At 36.7% G+C, this 25,590-nt stretch overlaps 1 protein-coding gene across 2 annotated transcripts in view; it reads left to right on the plus strand.

Annotated features, from left to right (window-relative positions):
• Window positions 1-16,388, plus strand: part of ELOVL4 (ELOVL fatty acid elongase 4) — a 31,096-nt gene extending 14,708 nt beyond the window's left edge. Inside the window, exons 2-7 of one of the 2 annotated variants that reach the window (XM_059177227.1) lie at window positions 1,519-1,618; window positions 7,789-7,976; window positions 9,118-9,198; window positions 10,158-10,329; window positions 12,706-12,833; window positions 14,307-16,388. In XM_059177227.1, the coding sequence (XP_059033210.1) occupies window positions 1,558-1,618; window positions 7,789-7,976; window positions 9,118-9,198; window positions 10,158-10,329; window positions 12,706-12,833; window positions 14,307-14,582 (906 nt within the window). In that variant the 5' untranslated portion in view covers window positions 1,519-1,557 and the 3' untranslated portion in view covers window positions 14,583-16,388. The remainder of the gene's footprint in view (window positions 1-1,518; window positions 1,619-7,788; window positions 7,977-9,117; window positions 9,199-10,157; window positions 10,330-12,705; window positions 12,834-14,306) is intronic. The other variant, XM_059177226.1, reaches the window with a different exon arrangement.
• The last annotated feature ends 9,202 nt before the right edge of the window (window positions 16,389-25,590 follow it).

Raw genomic sequence — 25,590 nt, forward strand, 5'->3', positions numbered from 1 at the left:
GTGGCCCAGCAACATAGAGGTGTTTGAGAACCACTGATCCAACTGGTTTCCCCACCCTGTGATATCTCATATTCCCCTTTAGTCCATCTCCCATGGCTTCTGCTATTATCTTTCAAAAGCTAAATGTGATCCCCTATTTTTAAGCAATTAAGCATCTCTCTGTTAGCTACCAGACAGATTCTAACCTCTTCAGCATAGCTTGTAAGTCTCTCCCAGGTCTGCTCTACCCATAAGGCTCCAGTCATCTTCCTTTGTAAATATCCTCTACCTCAGGCCTGCTTAGTTTCCAGAATAAGTGTGTTATTTCCTGCTTTGGGGCTATTTATATATATGGCTCTCTCTTCAAGAAACAATTCAAATGTCTGTTTTTGAAGTACATCTTGTCCCTTCTCACCTGCCCTTCCATTATTCTTAAGACTGATCCCTTGTTGTTGTTGTTGTTATTTTTTTTTTTTTAAGATTTTACTTATTTATTTAACAGGCAGAGATCACAAGTAGGCAGAGAGGCAGGCAGAGAGAGAGGGGGAAGCAGACTCCCTGCTGAGCAGAGAGCCCAATGCAGGGCTTGATCCCAGGACCCTGAGATCATGACCTGAGCTGAAGGCAGAGGCTTTAACTCACTGAGCCACCCAGACGCCCCTGATCCCTTGTTCTTAAGACATACACTTACCATCCTGCAAAGCAGTAGATTTTCTGTGTCTCTCTCCTTTTATGTCTGTCAAAACCTATGAGTTTTGAGAGGTCAAGAACCAAACAACCTGCCCCAAATCACCTAGCTTAGAAGGGGTGGAGAGTTTGACCTGAAAGTCTGTTCTATCCATCCATCACGCTGTGTGATTTTAAGATGCAGATCAGGTTAAAAATAAAAACCTGTTGGTGGAGGGTATTTGAAGGAAGCCCCACGTCAGATATACCATTTTTCCTCCCACTTGTATAAAGGTATAATTTACACATAATAAAACTAAATCTTTTTTAGTTAACAAGTTTGTGAGTTTTGACAAACACCACTGTATGTTGTAACCATGTAACCATTACATGACCATTACATACAGTTGTGTAAGCATTATATGACCTTTATCATATGGGATAAAATAGTTTGATTTGTGACCTAACTAATGTTCACAAGTAAATCAATCCTATTTGGCATGAACTTTATGAAATAATCAAAATGTTCTAAATGGAATACCCCTTAAGAATCCAGAAGGCTTAAGGTAATGTGTCTTAGTAATTCTTATTATTAAAATATAGTTTTTTGCTCCTGAACTTGTTTTCTATAAAACTTAGCTTGAGGTTTGTTTAAATTTAATTTATAACTAAGATAAGGAATTCATTGCCAAAGAAGACAGCTCTTTCTACATACAGAAAGGCCCACTGCTTATAAATTTTTCTGAATTTAGGTATAATTCAGCTTCCTAGAACAACTTCTCATTGTTTCTAATTCTACACTCTAAATAGAGAATAAATCTGAGCTCTCTTTAGATCTTTTAGCAATTGATGAGGCCTCTTTCTTTTCTCCAGGCTAGAGATCGTTAGTTTTTTCCCAAGTTTCTTTGTGGCATGGCCTCCAAAGCATTCATGATCCTAGACCAGCTCTGTCAGATGCAGCACCTAAGGAAGTGTGAGTATCTCTTATCCTTCTTTCTCCTAAGGGAAGTTTTGTAGGTCTCTCTTTTTGTCTTTCCCTTGAAGAAACATGATTGGTAGTCATAGTTCTATCTTAAAATATCATTTATACCAATGATTGAGAAAGAAACTGATGGAAATTATCTCCCTTAAAATTAAAGACTGAGTGGTACTGGAATAGCTGGTGGGATGCATGAGGCTCTTGACTTCTCTGAATCTCATTGTTAAGATAAAGAGATCATATCTAATTCTAAAATTCTGCAGCCCCAGGTGAGGTAAAGGTTTACATGTAATGGCTTAAAATTGTTAATAAGCTCAAAATAATGGCAAAATCACTAACACATGAAGGCATAAGCATGTTAATAAACATATTAATAGTTATAAAATATAGGACAATTTGACAAATCAACTAGAGTCAATTTATATTTGTGCCACATATTGTTCCCTTCTCCATCCACCCAAAGCTTTACAAATAGAGAATTCCTAAGAATGTTATATAAAACCTATTTGAATCTTGGTATTTCTTGATGCCAGAGTTTGACTTCAGTGGTGGTAGGAAGAATAGCGTTTCAATTGAATTGTTTTCTCTCTCTTTTTTCCCCGTAATAAATGGAATCTTATTCATAAATGCATAGAGGGCGCTTGGGTGACTCAGTCGATTAAACATCTGCCTTTGGCTCAGGTCATGATCCCAGGGTCTTGGGATCTAATCCCACATCGTCAGGCCCCCTGCTCAGCGGGGAATCTCTTTCTCCCTCTGCCCCTCCCCACCACTTGTGTGTACTCTCTCTTGCTCTCTCAAAAATAAATAAATTAAAAAATCTTTAAAAAATAACTGTGTAGAGTTCGGATAGTGACAGTACTGGAAATATGTCTTTTTTTTTTTTTTTTAAGATTTATTTATTTATTTGACAGACAGAGATCACAAGTAGCCAGAGAGGCAGGCAGAGAGAGAGGGAAGGAAGCAGGCCCCCTGCCGAGCCCCATGCAGGGCTCCATCCCAGAACCCTGGGATCATGACCTGAGCTGAAGGTGGAGGCTTTAACCCACTGAGCCACCCAGGTGCCCCTGTAAATATGTCTTCTTTTTACTCTAATGTGCGTAATCTATATTTGGATTCAGTTTAACTGAAATGAATAGAAAATTTACCATTGAAATATGTTATTTGAAATAAACAGACAAAACTCATAGAAAAAGAGATCAGATTTGTCTTTACTAGATGTGGAAGGGAGAGGATAGTGTTGGAGGAAGGAGGTCAAAAGGTACTAACGTCCCATTATGAACTAAAGAAGCACTAGGAATGTACTGTACAACATGATGACTACAGCACTGCTGGATGGCACACAGGAAGGTTGTTGAGAGTAAGTCCCAAGAGTTCTCATTACAAGGAAAACATTTTTTTCTGTATTTTTTTTCTTCTTTCTTTTCTTTCTCTTGTAACTATATGAGAAGATAGATGTTAGCTGAGCCTATTGTGGTCATCATTCACAATATGTGTAAATCAGACTATCGTGCTGCATGCCTTACACTCACACAGTAAAGTTTGTCAATTATGTCTCAATAAAACTGGGGAGAGGGAATCTAAGCAAATTCATCTTGCAGAAAGGCAACATATAAAAATATGTTACTGAATCATTTGAGTTCATCAAAGGCTGGATAATTCATTATTTTAAGGTTATATAAAATACATAAAGCTTCAGTACTCATGATATTCCTTTACTGTTCTAATTCCTCAGTCTTTTTCTCTTTTCTTTTTCTTTTTTTTTTTGGTTCAAGACTTGTGGTGTATCTGTTATTAATGGTAAATTTTCATATCATTGTATGGCACTACAGTGACTCACTCAAGTCCTTTTAAGTGGAAAAGGGAACAAGTAAAAAGAAGCATGGATATTTGAATTTTGTCAGAAGTACTAAAGAAAAAATTGTGCAAATTTAGAAGGACACACATAACAGCAAAGACATGGAGAAATACCATTTTCTGTGAATATTCTCATGGGATGGGACTGTGATGCTGTGTCTAGGTAGCTGGCAGTCACTGCAGTGTCCATAGTGTTCACTGGAGGTGGAATTTTGTTGTTGTTGTTTTTAAAGATTTTATTTATCTATTTGACAGAGATCATAAGTAGGCAGAGAGAGAGAGAGAGAGAGAGAGAGAGAGAGAAGCAGGCTTCCTGCGGAGCAGGGAGCCTGATGCGGGGCTCGATCCCAGGACCCTGAGATCATGACCCGAGCCGAAGGCAGCAGCCCAAACCACTGAGCCACCCAGTCGCCCCTGGAGGTGGAATTTTTAAGATCCTTCTGACCCTGGTGAACTGGAAGGGCTAATCTGAGAAAGGGATGGTGTGAACCAGGCCTTTTATAGGCTGGAGATAAGGTTTTGTTAAGTAGTTGCTGACTGAATGCATGACTTGGACTGTTGGGGGTGGTGCAAAAATAATGAATGCTGTTACGCTGAAAAAAAAAAAAAAGGGAGCTTTGCTTTTTTCCCTGGAGAAAGCAATGAAGTAAACACACTGTGCCTGTACCCCTTAATACTGGACTGAGGTGTTGGTGACAGCAGGTTCAAGTTGTATGCCAGCATAAAGGAGGATCTGGGAAGAGCTGTAGGAAAAGGTTGCTGCACGAAGAAACCTGGAATATCAATAAATGTACTGTTGGATTTTATTTGAAGGGATAGAGAAGAAAGGACTAATATGAAAAAAATTACCCAAATCATCATTTATTCATCAAATACGTTGTTTAGGCACCCTGCTAAGCCTTGCAGTACATGACCAAGAGACCCTGCCCCTGCTTTCAGGGAGGTTACGTGTTCAAGTATATAATGTGTGATGAGTGCTGTAGTGGAACAGAAATGTGCAGGAACTTGTGAGCACAATGGGCCCCTTGCCCAGTGAAAATTACCCATTTTTTGGATCCAGTTTTCCTCATCTTCAATTCCATTCTTCCTCCTAATTATCATGTTTAAAAGTAATGATTTTCAGAAGTTAAAAAAAATCCTAAAGGATTATCTAGTTTCTTGCTACTTAGAGGGTGGTCCATGGAATATTGACATAGCATCAGTTGGAGCTTCCTAGAAAATGCAGAATCTTCCTAAAAATGGGCTTCACCCCAGATCTACGGAGTCAGAACCTGCATTTTGACTATACCCCTCTCCCCTGTGATTCTTTTTCTCATGCAAGTTGGAGAAACACTAACTTGTTCCCCTTCTCTTGAGCAGGTTTTACAGGTAAAGGGATCTAAGACAGATTGTGCCCTTCAAGCCCTATGTGCAATAGCAGAGCTGATAGTAAAACTCAGGCCATCTGTTTACTGATGGAGTCTAGAATGCCTTTTCTAATATCTCTGTTATTTCTTATCTACTTCCCTCTATTTATTCTTCTGTTGGCCTCTGTTAGTGTTTCACATTGTCAGATCTTCAGCTTCTTACTCATGTCTCTTCATCTCACTGTCTTTCTTAGTTCTCTCTCTAAACTTCTCCGTTGAAGGAGAGAATGGCATGGATTAACCACACTATACATCAAAAAGAATGAGCATTTTTATTTATTCTTGATTTTGGGAAAATTTTTGGACCTGTTTCTCTCAATTTTTTTCTACTTTTTGTTCAGAACTTACTTTGAAGTCAGCAGGAATCCTGTGTGTGATTAAGAGTGATAGAATTGGGGCGCCTGGGTGGGCAGCCCAGTGGGTTGAGCAGTCAACTCTTAATTTTGGCTCAGGTCATGATCACAAGGTCCTGGGATTGAGCCCCTCGTTGGGCTCTATGCTCAGTGGGGCTTCTGCTTGAGGATTCTCTCTCTGCCTCTTCCCCCACTCATGCACGTGCTCTCTCCTTTCTCTCTAAAATAAATAGATTTTTAAAAAAGATTTTATTTTTTTATTTGACAAAGAGAGACAAAGTAAGAGAGGGAACACAAGCAGGGGGAGTGGGAGAGGAAGAAGCAGGCTTCCTGCTAAGCAGGAAGCCTGATGCCAGGCTCAATCCCAGGACTCTGGGATCATGACCCGAGCCAAAGGCAGAGGCTTAATGACTAAGCCACCCAGGTGCCCCTAAATAAATCTTTCCTTTTAAAAAAAGTGTGATCTAATCCTTGATATTAGAAATTAGAATCTCCTTACTGTTAAATTTATATTCTTTTCTTTGTTACATGGGATTATCTTATAACAGATTCCTTTGCTCTTTGTATTCAAAGAGCATGGAAAAAACAGTGTCTACCCTCTAGTTTCTGGATAGGAATAGGAAGCCACAGCTACTCCTTCTCTAGTTCCTAAAGTAAGTAGAGCAGGCCTTTAAGATTTAGGAGTTTGTCTTAAGTACTTCTCCTATAGAAAATAAATATGTAAGTAGATAAATACTCCATGTTTTAAGGGATGCTTTGTCATAGAGAGGTACATAACAGGATAATATGATAATGAAGAAAAGCAAACAATCAGTAGTAAGACCATAGTGATACAATGCTTTCAATAGAAGTCAGCCACTCATCTTTTAAGCCATACCCTCTCATAAGAGGATTATTCTCTCTTGTCTTGCGTTTTCATTTATTTTATTTTATTTTTTTAAGATTTTATTTATTTATTTGACAGACAGAGATCACAAGTAGGCCTAGAGGCAGGCAGAGAGAGAGGAGGAAAGCAGGCTCCCTGCTGAGCAGAGAGCCCGATGTGGGGCTTGATCCCAGGGCCCTGGGGACCATGACTCGAGCTGAAGGCAGAGGCTTTAACCACTGAGCCACCCAGGCACCCCTTCATTTATTTTTAATTCTGGAATATGTTTTGATTTGAGTAACAGAACCATAATTTCCATAAATATAGATAGTAAGCCTCCCCTGTAAACTCTGAAATAAAATTAGTTTTTGTTTTTCTTGTTTTCATATGTGTTCTTCTTTCAAGTCACTAGCGCATCTTTCTAACAACTCTTATTTCATAGAAACCATAGTTATGTCACTTCTTGTTTCCTTCCACATTGTTCCATTTGTTTCCTTCCCTTTATTTTATTTTCTATCAGTAGTATATAGAAACAGACTAATTTTAAGTAAGATATTTTGAAACCTGGTTATCTAATCCAGAGCTATTTTGCATATATAGTTTTAGTAAAACTGACAGTTTAGATGGTGAGACATTGTAATGAGCAATTTCATTTAATTCATTTAGGCTAGCTAGGTCTTAGGAACTAACTGAAAGGCAGGATCTTTTGTTGTTGCTGTTTTAAAAATACATTCTTTTCCTCAGCATAGAACATAGAAATGTTTTTGTATTACTAAGAATAAACTAGATACTAGATTTACAACCTATAAAATGCTGTTTAGGTTTTAGAAATATAAATTTTAGTATCTTTTTATAATGTATTAGAAAATAAATTTTTGTTAGCCGTATATTTCATTACCACTCTTTTCTTAGAAATGTTATTTGTGGCAGAACTCTAATTATAAAATTTATTCAGGGTTGCATATTTGAATACTAGGGACAGTTGATTCGTTTTAAATGAAATATGTACACATATGTGATGTAAATACTTATAACTTTAAAGAAAAGCACATAAGTTGGTTATATTCATAGCAAAATAGGCTCATGCTGTCAAAGAAAAAGGCAAATGTCTTGAATATGGTGATTTCCTTGTAAAGAAATCATAGAATTGTAACCCCCCTAATTTTTTCCCCCAAATACAACTCTACTCTTGTCCTCAGTATCCAAAAAATATTCCAGGGAATAGCTTCCATTGCTCTATCTCTTCAGTTTACTATTCTTTTCCTGCTTTTGGGAGGGGGTCACAGCTTCCAAATTGTACTGATAAATTTCACGTGTTTAATATGAAAGACAAGTTTCTCCTTAAAATATTTATTTTATGTCTGTGAAGTCTTTGATCAACTTTTCATGCCCAGCTTGTCCTATATTTCTAGCAGGTTTTATTTCAGGGTTTTGTTTTCTAGGTCTCTATAAAACTTAATATGTGCTATATGTAATAAAACATTATTTTCAAAAGCTACTCACAAGAATTTGGTCTCACTTCTTTAGTTTTAATGCCATGTATTTTTGTTGTGACTAAAGGAAAACTGACCTGCATTTGGTCAAATTAGGAAAAAAGCTAAGTTGAAATATTCTAATTCCTAACAAGTTCATTCCAAACAAATTTATTGTTTAATGAATTTAATGTTATTTTGTTCTCTCTAGATAAACGTGTGGAGAATTGGCCTCTGATGCAGTCTCCATTGCCTACACTTTGTATAAGTACTCTTTATCTCCTGTTCGTTTGGCTGGGTCCAAAATGGATGAAGGACCGAGAACCTTTCCAGATGCGTTTAGTGCTCATTATCTATAATTTTGGAATGGTTTTGCTTAACTTTTTTATCTTCAGAGAGGTAGGTTTACTAAAATCACCTTATTATTCCTCAGGGTTATTGAAAAGAAATTAGAATATGTAAAGCCATCATTGCATATTGTATCCCAAGATAACTGTTGGCTACTCTGAAAGTAAATTTCACTTTATTGAAATTTTTCATGTTTGATAACAAAAATATGAAGCATATGGAAAGTATAGGACAGTTGTTTAAAATGGAATGTTGAAGCAGACACACTAGATTCCAAAATAACCATTATTAACTGACAGTAGAAGTTACTTAACTTTTCTGAGACTTATTTTCCCCATCTGTAAACTGGGGATAAATACCTGCCTTCTAGATCAGAGATAAGTGATTTTTTTCATAGTGTTTGGCACTTATTAAGTAGCTGGTAAATAGTTGTAGCTCTTTTTCATAATTCTTATTCAACAGTTTCAGCTTTGGTAACTGATCAAAATTTGCAGAGGTAAAATACTGATTTTGAGTTAAATCCTACTACATAATGTCATTGTATTTTAACAAAAATGATTTCACTGTTATACACTGTTGCTGCTAATCATCTTTTTCTTTTCTGGACTCCAGAAAATTCTCTATGACATTCTGAAAAGAAAACCTAAAGATTAGATTGACATAGACATTTTTTAAGTTGGAAGAGTGGAAGGAATTTGTTTCCCAAGAGATTCCTCATTAAAATTCTGTATGAACCCAGAGAACTGGACTGGTGATGCTGTGAAGATAAACACTGCTCTCCTTTAAAGAAATCTGTAATTGACAACTTAGTCTATAGAAAAAACTTTAATTTATTTGGATACTTTGACCTTGTTTGTTAGATGCAAACCACTCTGGATCAAGAATAGAAATCAATGCAAGTGTTAGATCTGAGTCATGGTTAATCAAAATTTCTCTTAATATTATAAAGTAGATAAGAGTTGAAGTCTCAGTCCAAGAGTTACATGTGATTTTTAATTTAGATTTCAACTTTGGAATAAATTGACACAGAACAAATTTTAGACACTCCAACACATTAAATGTTTAATGCATTTCAATTTTTTTAGACAAGATTGCTCATTAAAATAATTTGAAAGGTTGCATATTATATTTAGTGTTTTAAATTCCATATCTACTAAAACTTTATTTTAAATATTATTCCCCTTTTTTCCAGTTATTCATGGGATCATATAATGCAGGATACAGCTATATTTGCCAGAGTGTGGATTATTCTGATAATGTTAATGAAGTTAGGGTAAGTACATTCAAGATACCATTAATTAATAGAAATGGGTTTAATTTTATAATCCCTAGTCTGAAAAACATGCTTCTGTAAAATGGTGTAAAAGTGTGTAGGATTGTGTTGAGTCAGGAAAACTATGCTTTTCTTTAAAAGTACGTAATTAAAAATGTTTTCATAGCTGTAGTGTCCTATATGATTGTGTGAGAGTGAGTATGTGTCGGATTACTAGAATGCAGTACTTTAAAAAGTTCCATGTTTAGTGTAAAGATGATATTTTTGATTTTTGTGTTTTGGGTCAAGAATAGAAACTCATAAAGAGAGTCTAATTCACTTGTTAAGAGTCTGAGGATAAACAAATGTTCTATAAACTATGTAATGTGTAGTAAGTTAAGCACAGCACTATATGTACAGGTATAAACTCAGTTCTTATTATGTTTTCAGAAAAATAAACCAGGTAATGTTGTATTTTACTTTCTAGTCACCCTTGACATACAAAGATTTATAAATAGATTTCAGTTATATACTGTCTTCTTTGTTGTTTGTACATAGAACATACATCATAAAAGTACTTAACATAAAAAATGTTGAGTTTAGGTTACTTTTATAAGGGTTCTTATAAAATATTTTAAAACATTTATAGAGGTCACCTCTCACTGGATCCTTGGATCCTTAATCTCTCAGCATTGTAACATAATCTTTCTGTACCATCTGGTGTCTTAATTAGAGCCCAGGAAAAGAAAAGACTTATTCATGTAAGTAGGATTATATTTATGACCTAGGAAATATTTGTTATTTTGTTTTTCCCCCCCATGGATAGATGCCTAGGTTTCACATTTACTTAGGCAAAAATGATTCTGTGCCTTCTACATTTTGTGCAATAAAGACTGCTTAGACTAACTTAACAGTAAATAGAAAACCATACGATAGTGTCACTCTGCTGTTTATAAAATGTTTTTCCTTTCTTTTTACAGATAGCTGCTGCTCTGTGGTGGTACTTTGTATCTAAAGGGGTTGAGTATTTGGACACGGTGTTTTTTATCCTGAGGAAGAAAAACAATCAAGTCTCTTTCCTTCATGTATACCATCACTGTACAATGTTCACATTGTGGTGGATTGGAATTAAGTGGGTCGCAGGGGGACAAGGTGAGCATTTTGGGACATATTTGCATACATTAAATTATGTATATATGTTGGGTGGAAAAGTAATGAGAAGCTGGAAATTTGACTTGGTCTTTAACTTGCTTTCATGATTAATTGTTTCTGCGTTAATTTCATTTTTTTCTTTTTTGTTTGTTTATTTGTTTGATGAGAAGTAATTTATTTAAAGCTATATAGTAATCCAGTGGCAAATCTGGAAATGTGTCCTCTAGATACCAGACAATGTAGAATTTTCTTCTGAAGGAAAATAATCTCAAAAAAGATCATTAGGATCACTAAATAAGTATGGTCACAATTAATTCTGTCTGATTATTGCATAGATGCAACAAGAATGTGCATTTAACACAGAATTTTCTGTCGTTCTGCCTAAAATTTTATAAGAAATCTGACTAAATTTTTTAAAATTTTATTTTTTTTCTAGCTTTTTTAAAGAAATGTATTTTTAAAATTTCCTTTTAGTGTACCAGAATTCATTGTTTATGCAACACACCCAGTGCTCCATGCAATACGTGCCCTCCATAATACCCACCACCAGGCTCACCCAGCCTCCCATCCTCCTTCCCTCCAAAACCCTCAGATTGTTTCTCAGAGTCCACAGTCTCTCATGGTTCGTCTCCCCCTCCAATTTTCCCCAGCTCACTTCTCCTCTCCATCTCCATGTTATTCCATGTTATTCCTAATGCTCCACAAATAAACGAAACCATATAATAACTGACTCTCTTTGCTTGACTTATTTCACTCAGCATAATCTCTTCCAGTCCCGTCCATGTTGATACAAAAGCTGGGTATTTATCCTTTCTGATGGAGGCATAATACTCCATAGTGTATATGGACCACATCTTCCTTATCCATTCGTCCGTTGAAGGGTATCTTGGTTCTTTCCACAGTTTGGCGACTGTGGCTATTGCTGCTATGAACATTGGGGTTAATTTCATTTTAAAGAAATATGAAGAATAAAAAGGAATTTGAAGAAAGTAAAGTTTTGGCTTTTTATCTTTGGGTACTTAAATACCAAAAGATTTTCCTCAGAGATAAGCATAAACTAAGCTTAAATGTAGCAATTAATATTTTGATGGGGAGCAGTTATAGTAGTTTTGAGTCAAAGGATACTGAGCTAGGGGCACCTGGGTGACTCAGTCTGTTAAGCATCTGACTCTTGGTCTTAGCTCAGGTGTTGATCTTAGGGTCATGAGTTGAGGTCCTGCATTGCATTCCAAACTGGGTGTGGAGTCTACTTAAAAAAAAAAAAAAGGGTGACAAACGATACTAAACTTTAACTTCTCAGTTTGAAGCCTCCATCACCCGTCCAAGCCCAGAGCCCACTCTTGCTCTAAAATGGGCCTTAAATGAACCTCTTGGTTCTTACTCAAAGGAAACTGTAAATAGCTTTGTGAAAGAGGATCTGAATTCACAGTTTGGTCAAGATAAATCTGCAGCTTTTCAAGTGCCTGAATTGAAGATGATTTATGTCATTAAGCTGAAAACAGATTATTTCTCTATTGTGGACCCAGGGTACAGGTCATTATAGTAGTACAGTTTACCTTCTACTCTTAGAAGTTTAAAACTGTTTAGAAATCTAAGAAATAAATAATATTTTGTTGTTGATATGTTTATGTTGATATATGTATGTTGATAAGTTGGTATGCCCTCTGAAGGCAATAATGAGGCTTTAAAAATCCATTTTTTTAAATGGTCCTTCTCACTTTATTATTATTTTTGTAAGTAATCTCTTTATCCCATGTGGGGCTTGAATTTATGACCCACACCAACATCAAGAGTCCCATGCTCTTCCAACTGAGCCAGCCCATTGCCCCATTAAATATCTATGTAAACAATTATATGTACTATGATTTTTTTCCCCAAGAATAATAGCATGAAAAACAATACAGACAATAGTTCTATGTTATGGCATGCTTAAATCACTGGGGTACTCGATTTGGAAACTTGCCACTGTGAAAGTCCTTTGCATTTGAAGAACACTCGTTTTTAGTTATATGCTAAAAGCCTGAGTCTAAACTGTAAAAATACCTAACTTGATCTGAGGAGAAGTCTTTTCCATTATTCCTACTTTACAATTTTTTTTTTAAAGAATTTATTTATTTATTTGACAGAGAGAAATCACAAGTAGGCAGAGAGGCAGGCAGAGAGAGGAGGGAAGCAGGACCCTGAGATCACGACCTGAGCTGAAGGCAGAGGTTTTAACTCACTGAGCCACCCAGGCGCCCTCTACTTTACAATTTTTATCCCTAATCTGTACTCAAGATTAAAAGTTAGAAAATAATGTGGATTCATTTATTTTATGTCCAGATGGTTTATTGACTATTAAATGTTTCTGTATCTTCTAACTCTGTTTTTCTGAAGCATTTTTTGGAGCACAGCTGAATTCCTTTATCCACGTGATTATGTACTCATACTATGGGCTAACTGCATTTGGCCCATGGATTCAGAAGTATCTTTGGTGGAAAAGATATTTGACCATGTTGCAGCTGGTGAGTTAAATGCTTCTAAAGTTTCTTCTGGTGAAACACTGCATATATTTGAATTTGCTTATTTTAAAGGGCTAAGTTATCCTTGACAATTTTCTGTTACAAAGTTGACTTTCTCTGTGTTCCCGCTGTGGAAGTTGAGGCTTCTTGGCTCTGAGCTTCTTGTTCATAGACCTAGTTGTCATTGCCATTAATTTTTTTTTTAATGTTTTTAAAAGACTAAACACAACTCTTGTCTAAGAGAAATGTTGTTTAAAAATATCTGTGAAATGGATGAGTCAAGATCTAAGTATACCATAAAGTACATAGACTCATATATGATGAAAAAAAATAATATAAGTTCTCTCTCAGCCGATTTTTTAAGACTTAAAATGTTATTATTACCTCTCTTCATCCTGCTTTTGCTTGAATGTTGTTTTCTATTCTGTTTTAGTCCCTGTTAACAGATCCCGTACATTCAGGATATAAAAGTTGAAGAGAAGCCAGACAACCCAGGAAGGGGTGGGGCAAAGGAAAGGAACAGAGACAAGAGAATTCCTCTTAATTCTCTAACACATAGTCCTTAGAGAACAGAGTTAGATATTTTTAAATGCTAACCTTTAGAGCAGATAATTTTCAGCATATACCCCTAGTGGGACTTCTTGTAGCATCTGGGTACCTTGGTGAAATATTCAAGCAAGGTACTGGCCCAGTCATCAAACTGGAAATCCCAAACCAACCTGGTAGCTATTCTTCAGGCCTTGGAATTTATTATAATTTGCTATAATCATAGCATGTGCACAATTTATCAGTGGAATCACATTTGGAAATATTATTCATCTCTGCTTTAAGTTGCTAAACAGCTGGCTGGCCAAACAGGAAACACAACTTTTGGGGAATGCTGGGTGGGAAAGATTCATTTGTAACTAAAATGCTACAGGAAGCTTCCTCCAGTTTTTGTGTAAGCTGTTTATATAGTTTGTGTAATTCACTTCTCTCAGTAATTAGAAAATGGGCACAAGAAAATGAAGAGATGACAGAAATCATCTGAACTCTTTGTATCTACTTTGTTGGAGTCCTCACTTGAGTCTCCTTGAGTGAGGCCATTCTTTTTCACATCTATATACACAATCCTTTTGGTGATTTAGGTTCTAAGAACCATTGTGAAAGCAGAAGTTCTTAAAATCTGGATTTTGCCGTGGAGAATTTAAAATTTTTTAGTCTGATCTAAATTTCGGGCTTACATAGAATAAATTATTTTAATCATATTTAATATATTAGTTAATATGGGCAATGCTATATTTCAAAGAGAAAACACAGTTGCCCATTCCAGATAGGATGTTAGTTTCATGAAGAGTAGAATATTTCCAAGCCAGAAGTTCTCACAATGTTGAACTTTGCACAGTGTGGCAAGATTCAGGCCTATCTTAGTTGGATAGAAGATTCTGATTTGTTAAAAGTTACTCACTATTCCTACATTGTTGTTTTGTTTTTCAGGTTCAGTTCCATGTGACCATCGGCCACACAGCGCTATCTCTTTACACGGATTGTCCCTTCCCCAAATGGATGCACTGGGCCCTCATCGCTTACGCGATCAGCTTCATATTTCTCTTTCTTAACTTCTATGTTCGGACATACAAAGAGCCTAAGAAAGCAAAAACTGGAAAAACAGCTGTGAATGGTATTTCAGCAAATGGTGTGAGCAAATCAGAGAAACAACTAGTGATAGAAAACGGAAAAAAGCTGAAAAACGGAAAAGCAAAAGGAGAGTAAATTGAACTGGGCCTTAACTGTTGTTGACAGTGAGGAAGCTCCCATTTCATACGAAATTTCAGGGAAAACAAGCAAATGAGGGTTTGGGGTGGGGAGAAAAGGCAAATGTGCTCTCTGTCTTAGGAATCTTTAGATAGAGTGAAGTGTTAAATGCAATGCCCGGATGTTTTATTTATGAGGTTTTATTTTAAACATTTTTTTTTATTAGCCTTGATGTTGTCCAGACCAAAGCAATCATTATGTGACTTTGGAGGCTCTCCCTCTGTTCACATCCCTTTGTCTAATGCACGAGATTTTTTTCATGGGTCTTATATACAGTCATTCTTTAGTCTGATGATCACAGAAACACAGTATGAATTTTTTGGCTAAATTACTATTACCTACTGATTACAATCAGTTACCTTACATTTTCTGATCCAAAGCTGAAACTGTAGATACTTAAAATTTGCACATTTGAATTCATTTGCTGACTGGAATGGTCGAATCTCTCCACCTCTAGACTGAATATACCCTTTTGGTTGTAATTAAATTTTAAAAAATCTGATGATCTCTGTAGATTCCTAGAGGCTTGATGATGATGGTGTTGGTGAAAATAAGAAAGAATTACAGTAAAATCCTGTTTAGCGACCCAAAGGTCACCATGACTTGTGGCACAAATCACTGTAGGAAACAATTTTTATGATGAAAAGGCAGCCTTTCAATACTCCTATTACTATCATAAATATATTATGAAAATTAAGATTGTCTGATTGGAACATGAAACAACTCATGTCTTTATTAGTAACATCATAAAAGAGTTACATTTATGTGCTGTTAGAAGAGAGTATGTTGATTTTTATCAGGCTTTCCTTGTTTTGATTTGTGGCTGTTACCGATTTTTCATATGTGGAAATATACCTACCTCTTCTGTTGGAAAGAACATTGAAAATTAAATAAATTTTAATTAAAAAATCAAGGAGTCCTTTAATGTAAATTTTAATATTAACTTTCAAATCCACTAGTATTTTTTTGCTTTTTTTTTTTTTACAAATAGCATACACCCAACTTTTCTGTGAAACTATCCTCCTCTTCCAGTGTGTTTAATTTTGAAGTGTTATTTTCCTTATGACAAAGTTCAAGATCTTATTTATTAACTAGACATGAAGTGTAAACCCATTTTGGTGCAATATTCTTGACTCCTTGGTGCTAAATATCATTAAATTTAGTGTGTGATTGTTACAAGGTGTTAATTGTTAAGATGCAAAGTGAATAAAAGTGAGAGTAGTCAGAACCAGAAAATGAAGTTTACTATTTACAAATGAAGTGTTTCATGTAATATAAATGAACAACTGGAAATATACTAGCAAAGAGAACTTGTACATTGTCTTATTGCATAGGTTAAATTGTTAAGAGATGTTGACCAGGGATCAACCAGAAAGAGAACATGTGACGACAAAAAAAAAAAAAAAAAAAAAAAAAAGCATGACTATTTCTAAGTATCTCAACATGTCAAAACTGCATGTGCAGGATGTATACTGTTTGTGCAGACAAACTATTTTAGGATATTTAACTATAAAATATTTATTGTGCATTAAAATTACACACTTTTTCCCCTGAAGGCATGCAGTCATGAGAAATACAGAATATTTGCAACACTTATAATGGTTTGACCTGAAAGGATTCAACCCCTTTGTCTTTGCTGCTCGGTGTGTAATGACTAGAGATCTGTAAATCTTTGTGAACATTCTGTACTGGTTCCCCAGACCTATTCATTCCCTGCTACCTGATTTCAGCACAATAAATATACAACTGCTGTGGGAAAAATGATTTTTTTTTGTTAATCAGTTTATTACATAAATCATTTGCTAGATGTTTATTTGATTCAGTTGTTAATATTCAAATATCTTTTCTGCTGCTAATTTCTACTGTAGAAAAGAAGTATAACTAGAAGTTTCCTGGAGAAAACCTTTTTTTTTTTTTTATGGTGGCGTATTTTTACTTTAAAAATTAGTTGCCTTTGGAAGATCTTTTGGATCCAGACATAAAACATACAATTTTCTTCTAAACTACTCTTACATTTGTCATTTCAAATGTAAGCTTTAACACTTTTTAATGCTATGGGGTTTTCTTGTTCAAAAATAAGGTGGAGGAGGTCTTATGTTCTTACATTAGCTCATTCAGCTCTTACTACAGTTTTTTAGGTTCTTTATCTAAGATGACTCTAAGTTGTGATATGCAACGTGTTCTGGTAGCTTTCATAATTTCTCAGGCATCACTCTGAGTTGCATGCCTCATACCTAAAAATCAGTGGAAGAGGACTGCATCCTTCCTTTTGGTAAAACTTTGTCACTAACTAAAGAAATGTTTTCTTACACAGAAAATGGAATTTACTAAATATTTTCAATGGCTAGAAATACCTTAGGCATGTACAGTGCATTTTCCAGTAGAATCATCAACGACTGTATCTTCTTGACTTTGTTTTGCTGATGGATACTGAATGATGACTTGTTTCAGTTTTAGCATTATTAATTCAGTCATTCTTTTTTTTCTCTCTTTCTGTATACTTCTGGGTATTCAAAAATATTTTCATATGGACTTTTATATTTACATTTTAGAACATAGAATCTAGTGTTTTGTAGTTTATTAGGAATATTTTAATTTACAGATGTGTTTCAGATATGCAGCTCAGTTATCCTATAAATAATGAGAACATAGAGGTGGAAGTGATTTTTGCTGCCCTGTCCATCTGATAATATGGCAATCCAGGCATTACATTCATACTGATGATTGGGACCTTTGTGAGAATGTGACATCATGCTGAGCTGTCCTCTCTCAGCTCATGTCTTGTTGTAGCCTAAAGCTCAGCCAGCTGAATGCTTAACACCATCCTTCTCGAGAAAAAGATGGCCACAGATTGTGTAGGAGCTCAAGTGGAGTGCTAGGTACAGACCTGGGTGAGGTGAACTTGGTATTCTGCTAGATGGTAGATAAGGCTGCAGGGCTTAGGTGCTAAGCTACACACACAGGAACATAACACCTGCTTCCTGATCTGGTCACCTGCCCCCTCAGCATGCAAGCGATTTTGACAAGTCACCTTGGAAATCAAGTCCTTAATAGTATATTTTAGAATCCATGCTTAACCTTAGGTATTTTAGGCAGATGCCATCTGAACCAGAAAAGCAGTTATGAAGAGGCCGAGAATTATAAACAGATTTCATTGTTTCAAAACACAACAAAATCATAGAAGTATTAGAAGTTGGTTTTCCTAGTTCTCTCCCGAATTTCCTAATTTCCTTCTTAAACTACAGAGGGAAGACACAGCTGTAAATTGGAAGGCATACATTTTTTTTAAGTTTTAAAAATAGGAGGATGTAACATGATTCTACATATCTGAAGGGGATTCAGGGATATAAGTTAAGAATTATAATTGACATATAGAACCACTCAGATAAAGACTGAGATTCTAGAATATTTTGTTAAAAGAGTGTGTGAGTTACGAAGAAGGTGGTCAATAGCTGTCTTTATATAATGATTAATTAATGGGAATTTTAGGTTTGGAAGGGATGATCTGAGATAAATACATCTTAGTGTTCACTTAACGGACTGAACCACCTTGAGGTCCCTAAACTTTTTTCTATCTGTTAAGAAAAAAAAGACCTAGAACTTAGGTCTCCTTTTCTCTTTGTCTTCTTCATTTTACCAGATGAAGGCATGTTTACATGTCCACATGTGAACAGATTTCCTTCATACTTTCACTCCTTGGAAATCCATCCTGTCTTAAATAGAAATTCAACAGAATGTTTTCTCTTTTTCTCACTCTCATAGATGAGGTTCTCCCAGGGCTTGTGTCCTTAAAGTAGTATCTCCTTTGAGAATAAATACATGCTGAAACACACCACTTGATATCTATCTACCTAATTATAATAATCTAATGCAGCTACCAGAAGGTCACATTGTAATTGAACATCTACACAGAGAATATGTCCAAATTAAAGCCATTCAAAAACTAAATTATCTTGGAAGGTTTAAATAATATAGCCATTTCTAAAAAGGGTGTGGAAATTATTGGGTATTTCCAAATTTAAATATAAGACTGAGTTGTAAAGAGAATTTGTCAGTCCACATGCATAGTCCATATATTCTGTCTCTCTCCAGGAATCCCTAGATACCTTCTCTGCAATTTGAAAGAAGCTAGTTAGGTTGCTCTTTTTCTCAGTTTTAAAGTTTTTCTTTGAATTTGCCTTTGGGAGAGAGGAAAGCGCGCAGTTGAAATTCCTTCCTTGTCATCCCTGATGCATCATATTTAAACTGAGTTTCTCCTCCCTGTGAGGAAGCTATCCTAAGAACCAGTCTTTCAGGAATACTGATTACCTAGCTATTTGGTAATGAGAGGGTGGTAGATTATGTGTCTCACACAGGAGGTAGCATTATGTTAGTGACACTCACACCTCACCTTTGAAAGTGGCTTGTGTTCTAATTTAGTTATTCTGGGAATCAAATACAATGTTTACATTTTTATAAGTATGTTATATAGTTGGGGTTTATTGGCTGTACAAATACAGTTGGATTTTTAAATAAAAAAATTTTTTTTCAGTTGGATTTTAAATATGTTTTTAGTTCAGCCTTCATAGTGAAAATTTAATAAAGATGTTACATGATCACAAAAGAACAAATAGCTACTCTTAAAAGCTGTATTTATTCGCGAACATATAAGTGTTTTCATTACGCTTGAATTATTACTGTCGGCCCATGTAAATGTGGCGTCTGGTCTTTTTTCCAGAAAGTAAAAGATTATGGGAGGCTGTGAGGCAAAAAGAAAAGACAGAAGAATTTGGGGAACACATTTCTAATTTATAATGAGAGTAGAGATTTGGAGTTTACATACTAGCGTCTACCCTACATACTAACTACTTCAGAAAGCCAGCACCACGTTAGTTTGCTAGATGTTAATTGGTTTTATGAATCCATCCCTATCCCCTCAATATGTCTCCCTTCTTCCCTCCCCCAGTGTTACAGAGTCTAAAGAAATAAAAATTACATTTCTCAGATTCCCTCACAGATATAGGTTATGTCAACAAGAGGCACTCATGAAATTTTTGGAAGGCATAAAGGAGGTGGATGCCATCCTTCTGTAGTAATGCAATTATATAAATGGGCTCCTTACAGACATAGGTGTTGGCAGCAGCTGAATTACGTGATCCACTGTCTTGACACCACTTTTATAAATCAGGCGGTGGTAATGTGACAGTGATCATGGCAGATGTGGTCATACTAATTTGAAGTCAAAGACTAGGGGTGGCCTTCTGACTCACTCCTCCACGTCACCAATAATGTAATCCTTTGAATTAAAGTATTCTCTGCTTGAAATACCTGAGGGGTATCTGTTTCACACAGTGACCCTTATCTAATTAAGTAGTCAGTGCCAGAATTTGATCAGGAAAGAGATTGTTGAAGATACTATAAAATTGGTTATTGACCTATTTGAGTTTACAGACAGTGATAACTTAATGACCACTGGGAAATGAGATACTGTTTTCCACATAGCAAATACCTGATTTTCACCTTATAGAATGAAATCATTATTGCAGGGATGCCTGGGTGGCTCAGGTCATAATCCCAGCGTCCTGGGATTGGGTCCTGCACCAGGCTCCTTGCTCAGTGGGGAGCCTGCTTCTCCCCCTGCCTGCAGTTCCCCCTGCTTGTAGTCTGTCTCTCTCTCTCTGGAAGTAAATATATAAAATCTTAAAAAAAAAAAAATCATTATTGCAAGCAAGGCCTTTGGCCAAACAAGTGACTGCTGCATTGTAGTATTGTGATGGAAATGAGGAATATAGAGATTTGAGTGAGACAGTTGATTCTGATTGCCCTGCAGCGCTTACAGAAAAAAAAAAAAAAAAAAAAAAATTAGCTTGTGTCTTAAATTCTTGGCTGCCCTACAAGGCCCTGTTGTATCTTGTAGGTACAGTTCTGAAACATCTTAAGACAAGATCCAAAGGGTGATGATCCAAAGTGAGCTTGCAGAATTATAACTTAAGTTCACAGCCTCAATAGTTTCCTATGCGAAAGTTGAGGCACTAATTGGGAAGGGTTGGGGGAGTGGGTACCTGAAGAATTGGAATGGGGACACTTAGAGAGACTGAGATGAATCTGAGAACCTGAATCTCTAAATCCCATTAAATACCCCTGGCCAAGAAAAGCAGCCCATCCTCCCTTGTCAGATAACCTCAGTTCTTTATTGCTTGAGATCCTGTAATGGCTTCAACCAAAGTATACCAAGGTATACCAAAGGGATACTGATCTTCCTTATGCCTGCCTTCTACTCTTTCAGTGCCACCAGATCTGTAAAGATAATTAGAACATAACATGCCTCAGGGAGACAAGTACAAAATCTACCTTGGGAGAAGATGGTTTAGACTGATAGGATTTGGCTAGTTTTCATCTGCAGAAATGCATAGGAATAGATTCAAAGAGTGCTAAACAAAGAAGAAAGAAACATACCTTTCGATTGGACTGAAATTATTAATATAGGTACATTTACCAGAAATTCTTAATTTGAGGATATAGCTGAAGTAGCTGTAATGGCTTGGCAGTTTTTAACAGAAATTTGAAATCCTTGGTGGCCTATATTAAAATGAAATATATGCTAGAGATTCATTGGACTAATGTGAAGCTTAGGGAGTAAGGATTGTTGGAGACGGTTTATTCTGTGCAACACACTTGACCACTCCCTCCCTATGAGAATTACATAGGCAAATGTACGTTGGTAATAGGTGCTTGAAAAATTCTCCAGTGGCTATTTCCTGTAGGCTGGAGACTATAAGGAGGAAAACGCTTCCCCCACAATCTTAGGTTAGTGACTGAGACTTGTGAATTCAACTGACAAAAGACAATAGGAGGAAAAATTTATCACTTTTGTTGATACTAATATTTTTAATTTTATGTGTATGGAGGCTTCATGGAAAAAAAGTGAAAAACTCAAAGAAGTTGTTAGCCTTATGGACTTATAGACCATTGTAACAAAAGGCAATCCATTGTGGAAAGGGAGTCCGATAAATTGTGGGAAAGTGGCGAGGGAACGTGGTGGGAACTAATGGTAGATAAGGGTTATTTCATAAGCTTCTGTTTGGGCAGACTCGCCTCAGTGCCATCATTGTTTCCAGAGGTAAGGCTTATTGTCTTTTTCTTGATATAGGAGAGGGGGACAGCTTCACAAATTTATGGCCTACTGTTAAGCAGATAGAGGGAGGGCAAAGAGCTCTTCTTGTGTCTGCTTTTTCTCAATTGCCTTCAGCTCAAAATAATCTTTTTGTCAAAGCAGCATATTTTAGGGTGACATATTCTGATCACCTTCAGGATGATGAGGGAGGGAGGGTGCGGTCTCTAAAATGGGCTCTTTGGCTTCAGTAGTGATGATAGTATTACAGAAGACTAGAGGCCAACTGGCAGTACTTAGATGCCAGAGACGAAAGGGATATGGTTACAGTAATGGGCAGCTGAGTCAGAGTGGTTGTTAGAATGGCTTAGTATATGAGTAGCTCTGATGGGGGCTAATTTATTAGGATGTTCCTAGGACTGAAATAGATGGTCATTAATCATACACCCAATAACTCTTCTGCTTGACTTGAACAGAAATTGGAGAGTCTTGGAGAATAACAGTGGATTATCATTAAGTTAACCACGTAATTCCAAGTTCAGTAGCTGTTCCTGATGTATTCCATTAACTGAAACAAATCAACATGATTTTGACACCTGATACTCAGTGACCAATCTGTTAAATGCTTTCTTCTCCTTTCCAATTAAGAGATTACAGAAGTTTCTTTCACCTGTATTCCTTCATGGACAGTATTCCTTCAGGACAGTATCAATTCAGTATTCTTTAATAATCTAGGAACCTCTTTTGTCTCATCATGGGGTAAGACACTGCTCTGGTCCATCATGCTGACTGCATCTGGTGAGTAGGAGGTAGCAAGTATCATAGCTTCCCTGGTAAGGAACATGTATGCCAGAGGGTGGGAAGGGAAAATATGAATTCAGGGGCCATGACATCAAAGTTTTTGGTAGTCTTGTGATCTATAGGAGATTGAGACTTTTCTTCCTCAGTGAAAGATGATTGCTATACCCATCACTGTTAAAAAGAGGTGAATTTCTTAGACTAGTAAATCTCATTGGACTTTTGAAACAACATATATACATTTCAGGGTACTGCTGTGACTCACTTGTCAAGTAACCCCATAGGGCTGCCACTTCTGCATCGGGCCACAGTATGAGAAGGCTTCATTACTGCTGTGGACTGCAGTGCAAGTTGTCCTTCATTTGAGCCTTATGATCCAGTAGATCAAATGGTGCTTGAAGTGTCTGGCAGAAAGCAATCCTTTAGGGAAAAGAAAGTCTTGATTTAGAATTACACTGTAGAGCAAAGCTGTGACCTATTCTGCAGATAACGATTCTTTTAAGAAACAGATCCTAGGTTGATTCTGGACCATGGTAGAAATTTGTGTTTCTGACCACAGAATATCATATGATCATGTAAGCTGAGCTGCATGTCGTGGACTGGGTGTTATCTGATCCACCATGTAATAAACTAGGGCATACACAACAGCACTCTTTCATCAAGTGGAAGGTTATGAAGGCACAGGTAAGTGGCAGGATCAGTGCCCAAGTACCATTGCATCACTCCTGATACTTTGTCACTTCTCAACCCACATGTTTGACCTCTTGAAAGTTGCTATGAAATGTTGGCTGGTTGTGTGTGCACACCTCCTCTGATTCATTTTGCCCTTGTTTTGTGTCCTAAGATAGTGACCCATATGGACACTGCATCACCTTGTCTTTTTTGCCATCTGGTTTCCAGTTGGGTGAAATCTATAGAAGACCAATAGGTAGATGGATAGAGTAGGTAGGACATTTCTTCTATGCTGTCTCCCTACTTCCGTGTTTTATCTCTGACTCTAGGTATTTCCCTCCACAAACATAGTTCCTGCTGTAGTTTTAATTCTCATTGAGCTCCAGGATCACATTTCTTCTCTTGTTTCTACAGTTCTAGAAATGATAATAACATCACTCTTGATGGCATTTGGGTACCTCACCATCCTTTGATCCTTTGACCTTGCCTATACCTGCAGAAGCAATTCTTCATTGAAAGCTCATTTAAACCACAGAAGATAAATTTTAATTTATGCTGTAACCCTGATTGAGAAACTGGAAAAGAAAATAATTGATCCCGGTTTACTAACTATTCCACATAGTATACAAGTACAAGCTGGAAATGGACTGTGGTAGCATTTCGGCTCTGAAAGATAAGTGGAAGGAAAATGCTCCCAATGAAAGGACTTTGAGCAGTATATCTTGTTGCCCACTTTTTCAGAAGGAAGAATTACCAGAGTTATAAATATACATTGGCTTTTGGATAGTTGACAATGGTCTGGCCAGAGGTTCAAGGGCTTAGAAGAGATAAAATTGAGGATTGGTAGTAAGAAGTTCTGAGAAGCTCTGAATGTAACATTATTTGTTTCTCATGTAAATGCTTACCAAAGGCACCCACTACAGAAGAGGTTCTCAACAAACAGAGGGACAGAGAGACTGACTCTATGGATATCAGTTAGCCTATTTTCCGAGCCACCCCATGTTTGCTCAGTGGGTTCATGAACAAAATAAGCCAGGTGGAATGTAATGGGCTGAATGGTGGCCCCAAAGATTTCAAGGCCTATTCCTAAAACCTAAAAAGTTTACCCTGTTTAGATAAAAAAAAAAGGGGGGGGGTCTTTATAGATGTGATTAAGTCAGGAACTTGAGGTGAGACAATAACCCTAGATTATCTAGGTGGGCCCTAAATGCATTGTAATTGTTCCTCTAATAGAGAGATGACACAAGTTGGAGGGGTAATGTGAAGATGGAGGCAGAGTTTAGAGTGATACAGGTCAAGAAGTGGAAGAGATAAGGAACAGATGCTCCTCTAGAGCCTCTAGAAGAAATGTGGCCCTGCTGACACCTTGATTTCAGACTTCTGTCCTCTAAAACTGTGAGAAAATAAATTTCTGTTGTTTAAGCTAACAGTAGTGTGGGAACTTGTTAAGTGGCCACAGGAAACTAATAGATATAGGGAGGGAAGTTATATTGGGACTCAAACAGTGTGGACTTCCCAGCAAGGCTGATGTATCTAGGACTACTGAGTGTCCAACCTGCCAACAGCAGAGACCAGCACAGTCCTTGTGGTATAAACCATGGCTGGACTAGCCATCTACTTGGTGGCTCCACTATGGCGAGGGCATCCATTAATTCTGACTAGAATAACACTTATTCTAAAGTGTATTTTCCAGGAAATACCATCCAGCTGCAGACTTACTGAGTGTTTTATTCAACACAATGGTATGCCACAATACATTGCTTCTCATCTGGAAAATTATTATATAATAGAAGAACTGGTGAAATGGGCTTGCACCTCTGGGGTTTCAATTATACTTCCATTTATTCTTCAGGATAGGCAACTACTCAAACACACACACCCAAATGAAAGGATAATAAATACAATACATTGATAATTTTAAAAATTCTATTTCGCATGCACTCCACAAGCCAGAAGAAATCATCAGGGCAGGGCAGTAGAGGTGGAAGGCTCTGACTCCATGCAATTGTTCAGGGACCCCAAGTCTCCTTCCTTCAACTAGCCTTCTGCATTCAGTCACAGAAATGCGATTAGACAGAGATTGTTCAGAAGATTTTATGGGAGGAGTGGCCTGTAATTGGAACTAGTTTGGAGGTGACCGTCATCAAATACAACTCATACTCCATTGGTAAGAACTCATTCAATTACAGCACTTAAGAGCAAGGGACACCAAGAAGTGTAATCTAAATATGTTTCTAGGAGGAGCTGTGTTTGTGAGCTTCTAGCCATTATCTGCAACATCCCATATACTCATACTCTGTTCCCTGAAGCATGTGACCTTTAAAACAGTTAAAGTTTCTCTTGAAGACTATAACAGCTATAGATGAAGACAATAGTTCGAGAAGCTTCGGTGCTTTCCTACTCAAT

The sequence above is a fragment of the Mustela lutreola genome, chromosome 6 (assembly GCF_030435805.1).
Source record: "Mustela lutreola isolate mMusLut2 chromosome 6, mMusLut2.pri, whole genome shotgun sequence".
Taxonomy (NCBI): Eukaryota; Metazoa; Chordata; class Mammalia; order Carnivora; family Mustelidae; genus Mustela; species Mustela lutreola.